The sequence below is a fragment of the Sinohyriopsis cumingii genome, chromosome 3 (assembly GCF_028554795.1).
Source record: "Sinohyriopsis cumingii isolate HCF-2022 chromosome 3, ASM2855479v2, whole genome shotgun sequence".
Classification (NCBI taxonomy): Eukaryota; Metazoa; Mollusca; class Bivalvia; order Unionida; family Unionidae; genus Sinohyriopsis; species Sinohyriopsis cumingii.
In genome coordinates, this window is record NC_142963.1 from 43,321,054 (window position 1) to 43,336,273 (window position 15,220).

General features: G+C 36.2%; 1 protein-coding gene across 1 annotated transcript in view; it reads left to right on the forward strand.

Annotated features, from left to right (window-relative positions):
• Positions 1-15,220, forward strand: part of LOC149802770 (adhesion G protein-coupled receptor L3-like) — a 123,287-nt gene that overhangs the window by 23,367 nt on the left and 84,700 nt on the right. The window contains exons 6-8 of the mRNA XM_089952198.1: positions 1,354-1,518; positions 2,710-2,868; positions 6,745-6,894. Coding sequence (XP_089808324.1) covers positions 1,488-1,518; positions 2,710-2,868; positions 6,745-6,894 — 340 coding nt within the window. The 5' untranslated portion in view covers positions 1,354-1,487. The remainder of the gene's footprint in view (positions 1-1,353; positions 1,519-2,709; positions 2,869-6,744; positions 6,895-15,220) is intronic.

Sequence of the window (15,220 nt, forward strand, 5' to 3'; positions counted from 1 at the left end):
TTTTACTTGTTGGCCTACTAACGTTATATTTCGTTATTAGACTTATGATGCTACTATAGCTGATCTGCAACATAACTGGACATCTTTATGAAACGGAACCACAAAATCAGATTTGTTTATAGAAATAGTGTTCATAACATTGCACATAATAGAATATATTTTAATTATTTGTGGAAAACAGAAATACAAATAGTTCCATTTATCTTTTTTTGAGTACTAATGAATGATTTTATAACTGGACAAAAACAAATTCAATGGCAGCCTAAATTGGAAAGCTATATGGATGGCAAAAAAGCAACTGAATGTGAAGTGGAGAAAGAGTAGTCAGTACAATAAAGAACAATGTCTACAATACTTCTGCCGTCGCTAAACTTTCCTTTGCTGCTTTTATAGCTAAGGAAGATACATATGCAAAAAGAATAAGAAATAAATCCAAAAGTTTTCTTTCAGAATGCAAATACGAAATCAGTTGAAGCAAGAACTACATGCAGTCTTTGTCTTTCAATATATAAATAATGTGTGTGTCTGTGAAATTAACTACAAGATCCAGTTTTCATTTAGTTAGTGAATTATGTTTGATGAACTTTGGTAAATATACAAAATTGTTCATCTATTCTGATAACATTGATAATTTATAATCCCATTGTTTGATCATCATATCAACAGCAACAGGATGCCCTGCAGGTTCATATCTTCCACCTGGAGGATCTGTCTGTCAGACCTGTGCTGTGGGTACATACCAACCCATCGCCAATGCCACGTCTTGTATTTCGTGCAGTATCGGAACATTCTCTGCATCACAAGGGCAGATAAGTTGTACCCAGTGTCCTGCTGGTTTCTACCAGTCCAATCCTGGATCAATATTTGTCTGCCTTGTGCGGTCGGACAGTATCAGAATTATGCAGGACAGTCTTTCTGCATCCCATGTCCGATTGGCACATATAAAAGTCAAACAGGCCAGGGCACATGCACTTCATGCCCAATAGGTCAAACCACAAATAAAATAGGATCAGCTTCGAGTTCTGACTGTTTCCAAGGTAATGAACTATATTAGGATAAATTTTAAGTTTAGATTACAAGCACCATTTGTTGTCAAAATTATATAAATATCTTGCTTTGTAATTTTTGTTCCTCTTGCTTAAATTGAGTAACTCGTGTATATGCCTATTTTATCTTTAGGCACTCCTAGCTATGTAATGATTCATGTATGATTTTAGAACTTTGTTCATGTTATAGCTAGCTTTGATGAAGTAAAAGGTTCTTGATTGGAAATACTATACATGCATACATGCATCAATCGTGATTAGATATGGGCACTGTCTGTACCTTGCTCTATTGTTTTATTTACTTTAGTTACTGTATGTAATGCCGGATCCTACTTGGATGTCGCAAATAACGTATGCAGGCAATGCGAAATAGGATTCTACCAGGATCAAAGCAATTCAACGTCTTGCAATTTGTGTGGATCTGGAAGGATTACTCTGTTAATGGGTGCACCTTCTGATTTGTATTGTCTAGGTAACTAGAAAGATTTTAAATGTATTTTCAAAAGCTGTAGAGGAATTATGTTGATAATAAAATAATATTAATAATACTATGAATAATAATACCACGAAGATGAATAATAATTCAGAGCTGGTAAATATTTGCAGGAACCGAAAGAAGTTAAAATTGTTATTAGATGATTTTTAACATTTTGAACTTTTCTGCTTTAATATTATTACGATAATCAATGAAGTTTCAAATGTATACCAACTAAATTAAATAAGTTATTGTTAATCAAAAGTAGTCTTTTGTTTAGCTCCTTCATTATGATGCTGATAGGAATCAGAATAATTGGAATGTATTAATGTAATCAGAGAAGAAAATTAAGATAAGCATCAAAACTTCGCGAAATTATTTATTTCTCTGATAGCTTCAATGCCATCATATTTATTTGAAACATGGGTAAAAACAGATAAAAGGAGAAACTGAAACAAGACCAAGTGCACGGACAAACGTACAGATAATTTGAAAAGAAACATTTTGTCACTTATAAATAATGCATAATGTATGGTTAAGGACTGTTGAAGAGGGATCTGAAAGTCTGAGTCTCTGACATCACTCACATCTATGTCTTCATAGGGAGAAGTGACATCAGAGATTTGGACAGCTTTCAAATCTAATATCATCCTCACTTGAGCATGAGACAGCAATATAATGTTTTAGCAAAAAATAATTTTGGTGAGATAACCAATCAAAACACAGGTCATAGAATATAGTAATAATAATATATTATATAATAATATATATATATATATATATATATATATATATATATATATATATATAATATAATATAATAAATAAATAATATTATAGCATTTATTAGCTTGATACGATCTGGATAGAACTTTTCCAAAATGAAAAGACTGTGTTGTTATTTAATGATCTAAGCACATAGTGTTTGGAATATTTTACAACATTTAATAAATCTACTAGGAAGTAAAGTAACATAAGCAGACTAAAAAAGTAGCATGTGAATATCAATATAGCTGTTTCCTCATGTAGTTATTAAGGACTAAAATTGTCAATGTAATTTGTATAATTAAACATAATTGAATGTAATTGGTGCAATTCTAAACGATATAAAATAAAATCTTCAGTCGTATTTGTCACTTGGAAAACTCGATAGACATTTTTGTAATTATGGCTTTTTTTTTCTTTTAGTACCATGTTTACCAGGCAAATACCACACAGGAAATACAAATACAGCAATTTGTGCAGATTGTCCACTTGGTCAGTATCAGCCTATTTCAGGTCAACAGACTTGCTTGAACTGTGCATCAAATAAAACCACCTACTTCACCGGTTCCACTGTATGCTATAGTAAGTTGGCAATAAGAATGACCACAAAAGATCAGTGAGGAAGGAAAGGAAGATATTGCCTAAGCTATTTTCATGTCAATATGTGCAAGTTTTTTATGTCTTCAATAAATCTGGTGTAATCCATTTATCGTGGCTTGCAGAAATAGTTTCTTCTTCAAATACTTTCCCCGATCATATTAACTTTAGAATATAAGCCTCCTACTTCTTGAATCCAGCCCTACTACAAATATGAAAATTTGTCTTTTTTGTCTATCTTATATAGGCAAAGATTGACAACTCTTGCCTATTACCTCCTCTTGCCAAACACCAGGTATCTATAATTGTTAGCTTCGGTTCCATATGGTCAACTTTGTATGGATACCAACGCGACAATCCACGCCAATATGTGAAGAGTTTTAGCCATCCACCTCAGAATTTTAATTTATTGTGTTTATGAATCACTCTTCTGCAGGTTGTACACATTGTTTCAACATGGTTTCCATAGTGTAGGTGAATTTGACACTTTATATAAACTTTGTCTAATTTTGGCCATGTGTACAATATGCTGTATTGTGAACGCTTCTTCTCGGTTTAGCATGACACTATTTTTGCTCACTCCATTAATAACAGGTGTTGTATTAACAACTTCGTAACATGCTGAATTGCTAATTTATGCTTCTTTTCTCTCTTCTTGTGTCGTGTGAGTATAAAATGTTGACCTGGTGCAAACAATGCAAGAAATTTAAGGCAAATGAAGATACACATGAGTCTTATTTAGTATGCACAAAATATATGTCATCTTTTCCCGGAGCATGTGCACTATGTGGCCGGAAGAGGTTTTGACTGTAGTTCTACAAAAAATAAATAGCCACAGGGAGAAACAAAAGAAATAAGTCTTGCAAAGATAAAGTTGATATTGTAAGTATTTATCATAAGTTAGCTCCTCTTATGGGCTATTCTGGGGATGCTGCTGGTCCCCCCCCCCCCCCCAAGCTAAACTGTGACATATACAATCATAAGTAACAGTTACTTCATCATAAATGGGTGAACAAACCATTGACTAATTGTCTTGCTCGGTTTATTAAAAGGGCAGTCACCATTCCCTGGCCAATGCACTGCTGCTGATGCAAATCTCGACCTTATACAATGTGACACATGTTTGCACACTACATTGCTTAAGCCACATCATACATAGCATTATGGATGATCCTGTTTGGTTCATCTTTACTCTAGGGGGCTACATTAAAGACATTGGGGCAGGCAGCTCAGGAACTGCTCCTCCAACTAACCATCACAACTGCTCAGGCTTTTAGGTCCAGTAAGCCCCTGCCACAGTGGAAGGACGATTGGAGGGCCATGGAGTAATCTTTGCAGTCAAACGTTCAGTTCAGGTCCCAGCCTAATGTCCATTAGCAACTACCTAACCAGCATAGGAGGCAACCTTACATGGAAGGCAAGAAAGTTTCCCTGCCACTAAGCCTCCTAATGCAAGATGTTGACCTGCCAACCCCACTTCCTGCAGACAGTCTACTGATATGCACCTGACTCTTGAAATTTCAGTCTCACTGGGTCACCCTATTTCCTCAGGAGTGGGTGCTCCTAGTGATTTTAGATGGGCTTCAGATTTCATTTATCCATCCTCTTTCTCTTTCCCTTCTCTCCTTTTTGCGGACATACCATCAGATCGAGAGGGATGATTTTCTACAGCAGGAGATAGGTTGTTCATCAACAAATGGGCAGTTGAGATTGTGCAAAACGGCAATCTATGGTGTATTATCCAGGCTCTTTATTATTTAGAGGGTGAACTGCAAGCTGAGGCCGATCTTAAACCTGAGTCGCCTCCCCAATACTGAAATTCAAGATGGCAATGGCGAGATTGATACGTCTTCATCAGAAGGGGTGAGTATGCCATTGATCTTGATTTGACATATGTATATTTATATGCCCCTATCCATCCTGAATCACAGAAATGTATTTGTTTTGCTTACTGCGGCACATTTTGTCAGTTTCAAGTCCTTCTCTTTGGCTCATGGGCTTTTACCAAATTCATGGCTTTTGGTGGACTTCTTCAGTGAGAGACATTCTGGGATGACAACCTTCAGAAATATATGGTAAATTCTTTTCTCCTTTAGAACAGAAACAATTTTCTATCACTTTTGAATCAGTTAGGTTTTTTCTTGAAATGGGAAAAGTCTGATTTTCAAGCATCCCAGCATTTATACATGTGGGTATGAAGTTTCTCACCTTCCTCAATCTCATACAGCTTCCTCATATTCGCATGGTATGGAAAATCGAACTCATCGAGACTGTTTCCAACAGAACTTGGATTTCAGCAAGAGAGTTCTTGCAAATGCTCCAAATTTTCAGTGTGGTAGTGGACTTAATCCTGCTTGGCCATCATTTTATGAACACTTCCAGGTGAACTTGCTGGCGCATATTGTGCCCCGTTTCATGTCCCCTCAATCAAAAGGGGTTGTGGGCTTTTGCCTACCCTTCAACATTCCTGGTACCAAAACTAATCCAGAAGCTGTGGGGTCAGAACAGCAATAAGATTCAGATAGTCTCTCTTAAATGGGGGCATGTTATGGGCTACTGATTTACTCGATCTAGTAATGGAGCTGCCCATGAAGATTCCAGCCAAGCCAAATACTGGCAAACATTCACTGGTTGCAGGTGTTCAACCACTGCCAAGACCACCTTCATGCTTGGCTCTTTTCTAGACAGCCTTGCAAGAGAATGAATTTAATCCTTTTATTTTGGAGAGCCATAGACTGTATCTGTATTGCTTGTCAGATTAGTAAAACAGGTTATCGTTTGTTTGGGGAATCTAGCCATTATTCCCTACAAGGATGTCTGATGTATAGGTTGGATGCTCATCATTCCCTCCTACTATTACCTGTTTTCCTAACGTTAATGTGATCGGAAAACATATTTGAAGGAGAAAGCAAATTTGTAAGTAAATTATATTTTTCCGAGAATATTGACCCAATCACATTACTTAAAATCCGTCCCAACCATCCTGCCATGTGAGCATCCTTGTTGGTATATCGCTCAGCTTAGAAAAAATAGTTATTGTCCTTTGTATGATAAGTAGATAAAAAAGATGACTTTTCATCTTGTAATTGGGATGAATTCAAGAGGTAGCAGACGTATAACTTAACGTTAATTTGAACGGGTAAGTATTCTTGGAGAAACGTAATTTTCTTAAAAATTTGCTTTTCATTCTTTATTCACTTGTACTAGCTTTCTGAGGTTGACTTGAAAATAAAATGAGAAAGACAGAACAGTAGAAGAATTTTTGTTTTGAATTTCTTTATAGATTTGAATGAATAAGTGATCAATTATCCTTATCCATGTGAGAATCTATTCCATCATCAAACTTTTACAACAAAATCAATTTTGGAGGAAACATAGACATTTTCAGGAATACATCCATCCATTAGTGCAGAGAAGGAAGAATTTAGTGGAAGAGATTTTTTTTTCTGGTTAAATTGTTTGGAGAAAATGCTATAGATGCAAATATTGTTGATGACTTTGATATAGAAATATTGTTGATGAATTTGATATAGAAATATTATTCTTTTCCAGATACAATGATATTCATTATTTCGATTATTGGCATTGTACTAATTATTATTTTTGTCGTGGATGATTAATGTAAAACTGCAAGCAAATATTTCTTTCGTGTTTTATATACGCTGGTGAGTTACTTATTGCAAGTGGAAAAAGTAAAGAAAAGAGATTATCAATTCCTTTACGTATTACATTGCTTATTTTCGATCCATTCTCATTCTTAAATGTACTCCATCAGATAGTAATCTTCTTTGTTCAAATAGTCGATAAGAAATTATTATAGAAAACAGACTCGCATTAAATAGCATGCTACATCATTTTCAGATATATGTACTCCTGGTAGTATCTTCAGCACAACTATCTTGTCTTGCCAACTTTGTCCATCCGGAACATATCAACCTTTCGCTGCAAGAACTGAATGCTTTACCTGTCCACAAGGTTACGTTTCAACAACAGGGGCAACACAGTGTCAAGGTAGCTATATTAGAAAAAGTATCTGAGAAAAAATTATGTAAACTTTATTTATGTAAATTGTTGATTGGTAGCAGACGTATAGAAACATTTGCAGTAAATTTTGTCAATGGTCTAGCTAGTAAACTGAATAATTCAGAGCTTTAACTATATGATGCTTTCATTGATAAAGCCGTTATAAGTAACTATGAAAGGATATGTGTTATATATACGTACACTAAGTAGTAGACCAAAACATGTATCATATATAGCATGAGTGCCAGTTTTACCTTTGATGCAGCTAATTTCATATTTCCACAGGAGATTATCAATTTGTCAGAAACAGTTATCAGTCAACAGTTTGTAAAATTATATAACATTTATTTTCTGTGAGACTTTGTTAAAATCTGAGCCATTTATTAAAAATACATTTTCAAAATTTGTGTAAAATTATATCTGATGAAAAGACACATTTCCATATGGTAGCCCGGAGAACCTCATAAGACACTGCGTCTAAACAAATGGAACGGTTCTATTTGATCCTGCGTATACCTTTCGCAATTGATTTTACTTTAAATATCTGATCTGTAGTGCTCACTGAAACCTGAAACCTCTTTTACAATGACTTCCTGTACTCAGGGTTCCAACCTATTCAATAGCATTTACCACATTGCCTTCCTCTAATTCTTTTTGCCTCACGGATGGTGCGGTAGAGAATGGTTCTATGCTTTTGCTAAATTCCCTGTTTTACATATCTGACTAGGAAATGCAACCTATATCATGTTTTATTATTATTGTAATTTTATTGCTATGATATTTATCGCATACTTAGCAATACCAATCAACCATCAGCGTTTTTTTTATATAGACGGACACAATGAATAATGAAAACAACAAAACTCCAACTTGCAGCTACTAAATTAAGTATGCCACTTTAAAGGTGTTATTTCCAAAATAAATTGTTTCATTTATCTTTGCGTACATTTTTGAGTATCGGATGGAAGAAATTAGTACCGGGAGACAGCTAGTTAGCTGTCGAAAAGTACCTCTTTCCGAACATCATATTACCTCACTTTAAAAGCTACGCAGCCATTGTATGCACTACAACCAGCCCCTAAAGAGTGTTTTACAGATGTGATATCATGAAATCCATTACATATATTACATATCATTCACTTATAAGAGCATATGGCCAAGGTGAGAAGAAATTATTTAAAACATTTAACCCTAATTTGATTCCATGGGAACATAAGGAAGGCAGCTAAATGTCATTCTCTGTGTGCAGTATTTTCCCCATTTAAAAGACAAGAAAACTGTCAGTTTTGTGAACCTTAACTCAACAGCAGTCTAAGACGATACATAAGTATATTACACGGATGAATAGATGACGGATATAATTCTGTGCACTAGGCTGGCTTGAGAATGGGGGAGATTATGACGTTCTGCGCTCTTTACCAAATGGAAGTACCCCAACTCAAAACAATTAATTAAGGTAAATTAATACACTTGTAACCATCACCACCGTGAGCACAATAATTATTTTTGGAACCACAGCCACGACAACAAGAAAACAATGATTATGCTGTATTTAACAATCCTTCAAGTTAAAACCAAAACAAGGAAAACAATAACCACCAGCAATAATAATAATAATAATAATAATAATAATAATAATAATAATAATTTTCAATTAAATGCATAATTACAGAGTAAATAAAAACTAATTAAATAAAGAAATAAAGATGTTAATAAATAAATGTGCAATTTTATAGTTAATGATAATGTTGGTGATATTAACAGAGGCATTATCACTTTCATGGTTATTTTATAATTGAAACATATATTTCATCATCGTCGTCGCTGCTATAATAATAACTACAAGGAGAGTAATGGTTGCTACAAGAACAAATCGATCTCTACGCGTTTTATCATATTCAATATTTCTTCTAATTTCGGACGTTTTGGCACCTGTGGATAAAGTTATTATGGACATAATTCAAATTAAAGGATCTTCCACTGTGTATTCACTCAGTCATACATTCACCAACATTTAAATTAATTCATTCACTTGGAGAACATCAGCATTTCCTAACACTGATGTAGCAGTAGACGGTACTATCTATGGATGTTGATCCGGAATGGACAGCTACATCTGACCCCGTTGTGGAAAGTTCATTCTGGTGGATCAGATTTCCAAGTAGATATCCTCTCCCACAACTATGAAGGCAGATCGCAAGAGATGCACAGACAGCGCATACGATCGGCTTATATGCAGTAGGAACTGATGCCCATCCAATAATCCAGACTTGTCTCCAGAGGTAGCCCTGTCTCACTTTAATCCAACTCACGCGCAAGTCTTGACATTATTCCCCTCTCCCCATGACATGCAATAGAGCCTTTCGACATTATCGTGCCACAAGAATAAATGCTTTAAAGATTCCCTCAAGTCATCCTTCATGCATATCAAAAGTGATCTTCAGTCTAGGTAAGATTGCGTACAGAATTGCTCCGCCTTTCGCAGTCTTATCCCTTCCTAGCTACAAACATTAAACAGAGGAGAATTACAGAGGCACAGTAGAAGATGGAGCACTATAAATGCTAAAACAGCAACACGTACTTTATTGATCAACCAACTCAAGCAGCATTTCCTATCAAATGTGTGTCACAGAAGTTTCATAGCACAAATTAGCATTCATGAAGTCAGAGATACATATACATGTATGGAATCCCACATACTTAGATACATGGTCAAGAGGAAAGTACACAATACATTGGATATGAACATTTATCGGTTTCATAAGAGGGAAAGGGCATACGGGTAATTTATCCACAATCTGAAGAAACAAATCGTGTCATTATATCTACTTATAGGCCTCTGCTCAGCGGTTTTTTTTTCTCTCCACCCCCTAGGCTTCTGTCAGGCCTGTGTTTTGGGAACTTATCAGCCATCCTCCGGACAAACGTCTTGTATTTCATGCCAGAGCGGTACAAGTACGCTTCAGACTAGCAGCAGAGAGGTTGGACAGCCGATCTAAAACAGAACCTATTTTTATCATACTTGTGTCGCCTTTGATTTGCATGTTGATAGAAAATTATGTATCCGCTTGAGAAGAATTATATTCGATTCATAATATTCAGATATATTTCTAAAACAATATCTTCCATAGAAAAGTGACGATGTAAAAGCACTTCAGTTTCTATAATTGACTATTGCAGCATTTCTGAGTATGACTCTTTCGTGATGTCGAGGTCATGCACAATAAAACAATGTCGGCAAACTCTCTGAAAAGGCATTTAATACAGTGTGATAATAAGTAACAATTATTGGAATCTACGGTACACTGTGTCTTACTGACACAGTGTATAGAGGAAGTTGAAGCAGTCTAGCAGCAGAGAGGGCGAACAGACCAAGATCGAAAAACGTCGAAAATCTAAAAATAAACCATTCTACGAGCAAAGAAAAAAAGGCGTCGACAGATTTAACCAAAAGCGTCGACACGAATTGAAGCAAAAATAAAATCTTCTAAATGATTTCTCAAATTGGTGTTAATTTACCGTCGTTGTCTTTTTTTTTTTTGTTCGTAGAATTGTTTATTTTACCACGTGAACACTTTATTGAGGTCGCGCCCTCTCTGCTGCTATATTAATTAAAAAATTGTTATATTAAAATAATGGTACATGCGGAATCTCATACTGCAAGGATAGCTCGAGAACGATTAGAAGCAATCAAAAAATTTCTTCCTGTCAGAGACTCATTTAGAGAAAACTTGCAAGCGCAGCAACAATCATAAGTTGAGTACAAAGAGGACACTAAAAAACTATTTAAACCCGTCACTGCAGCTAATGAGAAAGCTTCAGCGGTTGTTGAAAAAACTATATGGGGAGATATTGCGGAGGAAGATGAGAAGAGGAAAAAGGTTTTTTTTCCAGTATTAGAACAAACTGCAGCACAAGCTGAAAAAATAGCAAGAAGAACTAAACAGACAAAGAAGATTTTACGAGATCTTCTAACTGATATAGCTGCGGCTCAACCTCCACCTGTTGGTGAAGAAATACTTGAAGGTATTTAAAAACTTCGTACTGAAGTCGCCGACGTGAGGAAAGAACATACACCTGAACCCGAACTAGTAGAAGAAAACGTAGAATTGATTGCAAAATTTAGGAAAGGGTTTGTCGAAGATATTAGAAATATTAAAAGAGAAAAATTACCTGAAATAATATTACATAATATACCTAATAAATCTGGCATTTTAAAACCCCGTCATGAAAAAGTAAATGATGATAATCTTATTAGATGGATATATCGCGTATATAGAAACAAAAAACAAGCTAGAGGTCCAGAATATGAAATTATTAATGAAGAAGTAAAAAGACTTTATAGAGAGAAATTGGAACAACTAAAAGAACTACAACTCCCCCAGCAGGAACCTTCATCTCAACTTCCTCCAACTCTGCAACAAATAGAACAAGAACAATCTTCTTCACCGCAGAAAGAGATGATGTTGAAACCATCCAAAGAGAAAAGGAAGCAGATGGCAAAAGAAATGAAGCGAAAAACAGAAGAAGAATGGAAACAAAGAGAAGAAATATTCAGAGATATAGAAACTAAACAACGGGAGAAATTACGTTCATTGGGTAAAGAAAGAGATCCTGGCGATGATTCTTTCGACGCTACTGGAAGTGGTCTTTCTTCCCTGAATACTGTGGGAAATAATTTTGTTTGTCCTGATAATATCCTCAATGATGTGTCACGGTTAGAAGTTCTCATAGGAGGAAAACGTGCCGGAAATAATTCACCAGAAATAATTAATGAAGCAGCTGATATTTGTCGGCGATTATTTCAAGGTGGTATCATGGATATCGGCGTTTACCGAGAACTTATCGATGAACTTGTTGATGATTACAGTGACTAGTTGTTAGATAAATAACAAATTAAATAAGATGATCATACATAATAATCATCGTAAGTCCTTACCGGCCAGAGCAGTAAACTCGCGATTACCAACCTATAGAGCAATTTACGGAGATGGGCTTGGTGATGTTGTTCAGGGGTTGTTTAGACGGTTAGCCCCAAAAGTAGCGCCTGTTGCAAAACAATTATCGATAAAGGCTATTGATGTTGTTCGTGAAAAAGCTCCAGGTGCAATTGTTAATGTTGCTGGTAGGGCTTTCTTGGTAATCAAAGAAAGACTAGCACGATTATTGCGACGAAAATTATAGCCACCAGTAAAATTACCGAGTACTGAAGTGATGCCCGCAGATGTCAGTAGAATAATAAATCAGGCTGCAAATCAAAAACTAGCGGCGTAGCAGATCAAGGACTCGGTGAATAAGGGAATATTATTTCAAGTTTGATATCAGGAAGTGGAACTTCCCGAACCCGGTAATCTTCGTGTTAGACGAAAATAATTATGATAAAATGTTCAAGCGTATATCAGACACAGCATTTGATATGGAGGCACCTGTGCTTAAAGATGGGTCTGTGCGTGATTATCAGTTTTATTCTTATGAAGCACGAACACCAGATCAACGTGGAGGAAGAATTGAACTACAAGTTCATGACACAAGTAGATACTTTTACCCGCTGAGGCTTTTCTTGAGGTAGAAGGTACAATTGTAAAAACGGATAATACTAATTACGGAGATGCAGAAAAGTTGGTTTTGTCAACAACGGGATCATGGCATTATTTAATAGCGCCACATATATGATCGATGGAAAAAATATTGAATCAATTCAGAATAATGTCGACGTTGCTACAACAATAATTGGATTAGCAAGATATTCTGATGATTATACAAGATCAGCAGGTCCCGCAATGACGTTTGTGAAAGATAATTCTGATCACCCTGAAAGTGATCAATATATAATAGGAACACCAAAGAAAACTAGTAATGCTGCTCAAGATGTTGATATGGGTCCGGTGGTAATGAATTTTAATCCTAATTTCAACCTGGGATTTGCAGCGCGTAGAAATATGTTGCTAGGAGCCAATAGAAGATTTTCATGTACAATTCCACTATCACATATTTCTGGATTTTGCAGAAATGTTAGAAAGGTTATTTTTGGAGCTAGACACACGGTTGTTCTTGTAAGAAAAAGTGATGATAACGATGCTCTGTGGAGACCTTTTGATGATGTTGGTAAAGTAGTATTATCGAAACTTTCACTGTGGATGCCGGTAATGACTCCAACGATCGCAGATGAGCAAAAATTGATTTCTTTCATGGACACTGGTGGTAAATCCTTGTTGTCATGGTTAATAACAAGCACGGATAGTATGCAGACTGACGTTAACGGTCAGTTTACATGGCATATAGCATCACAACAAGGTGTTTCTGCACCACGACATATTTTTATTGCTTTTCAGCGCCATGATCGATTAGTCTCACAAGTTCACTCTCATATGATATTTGATAAACTAGGTATCACAGATATTTCCTTACGGATAAACAGACAACAAGAACCAACAGAGAATATGCAACTAAATTATGAACAAAATAGTATAGGACGTGTATATCATCGTTTAATGTCATTCATGGGACGTGATCAAAATGTAGATACTGGGTTGCAAATATTACAACATGATTTCAGAATTTTGTATCCGATTTATTATTTTTCGCTGTAGCATCTTGATCTATCAAAACACTCTGTCGTTGATATACATCTTAAAGCAGCGTTAAATACAGGAGGTGGTGCTGATTATAGAGCAATCGCGGTCATATTCAGCGATAAAGCCATGTTACTTGAAGGTGGTAGTGGTCGAATGAGAGTCGTTGATGCACCAGTGGAAAATCTTTAATCATGTTATTTAGAAAAATATATTTATACAAAAATGTCGTATAGTCATGTTAATGTTGCTCTGAACCCCGGTCAGGTCAAAAAGCTTCAGTCAAAAAACGCCAACAAATGTGGAACTAAAATATCACTAAAACGAGATCAGATTGGTGGTGGTCCAAACAAATTATCGTTGACAAATAATCAGATTAAACATTTCAATAAAGCCCTAGAATCAAAAACCGGAGTTCAATTCCATCTTTCTCCGAGCACCATCAAGGACATGGTTAAAACAGGTGGTATATTTCCACTTCTTGCGGCTATTTCAGCGTTAATAGCTGCTGCTGCTCCAGCCGTAGCAAAAGCAGCCGCATTAGGTGCTGTTGGAACAGCTGCTGGAATAGCTCTAAAGAAAGCAATAGGAAAGGGATACAATAAAAAGGGACGCGGCCTAAGATTACCGAGATCTCGTTGGGGGAAAGGTCTGAGGCTTCCACGTTAGATGCTCCAGCATCAAATTTTGATTTACTTGATGCTGCTAAACGATTAAAAATAAAAAACTTCAGAGGTGTTTTTATGCGAGATCAATTACCAAAACAACCAAACAGTGTTGAAACAGGTATTATTAATCTCGACTCGAATTCAGGACCCGGTACTCATTGGGTATCATACGCGGTTGATCCGCGTGGAATCGTTTATTTTGATTCATACGGGTTAGCTCCCCCCCATTGAATTTATCAAGTATGTCGCACCACTTCACACGCAAGTTTGGTATTCAACGCTACCCACACAAACAATGACAGATCCGCCAATATGTGGCCGTGAGGCAATTAATGTACTTAATGCTATATCAAAATTATCCAAACCACCACATAAAGTCGTGCATGATTATACAAGCAACCGATTCGTTTTAAACAGATCTTAAAATATAATGGTTGCTATTTACGGATGAAGATCTTCACGCGTTAAAAAAAGTCCGGCGACGTTGATCTGTCAAAGTACGCGACTAAAGATGAACTCGCTGATATCATGAATCTTGCTGGAGTTGACCCAGATGAGGTTGTTATTTTTCAGGATCGATATGGTAAACTAAAAACGAGCAACATCAGATGGAATGATATAGTTTGACGAGTACTCGGTGCAGTTACGGATAATATCCCTGTGTTTACTGACAGCTGGAATATCAGGGATTCAAGTATATCGTTTACAACCGTCAGAGATGAAATTGCAAATAGTGTTGCTAATCGCGTAAAAAATACCGGTGACACAATGACGGGTGAACTAAGCATGCACGGGAATAAGATAGTAGTTTTAAGAGATCCAACATCCGACGAAGACGCAACAACAAAAAAGTATGTCGACGTCAACTACAACACCGTAGATGGTAAGCTATCCACGTTGCGGGCCGAGTATGACGTTCACGTAAACGCGTTCACAAATCTTCGCAGAAATTTTAGAAAAATTAATGAAACCGCAGAGGAATTTTTGGGTGATCCGCACGCCGTTGACTTAAAACTCGTTCATATCAAGACGAACATCGACACGATTAAACGAACACAGCAAGACATCGTAGCG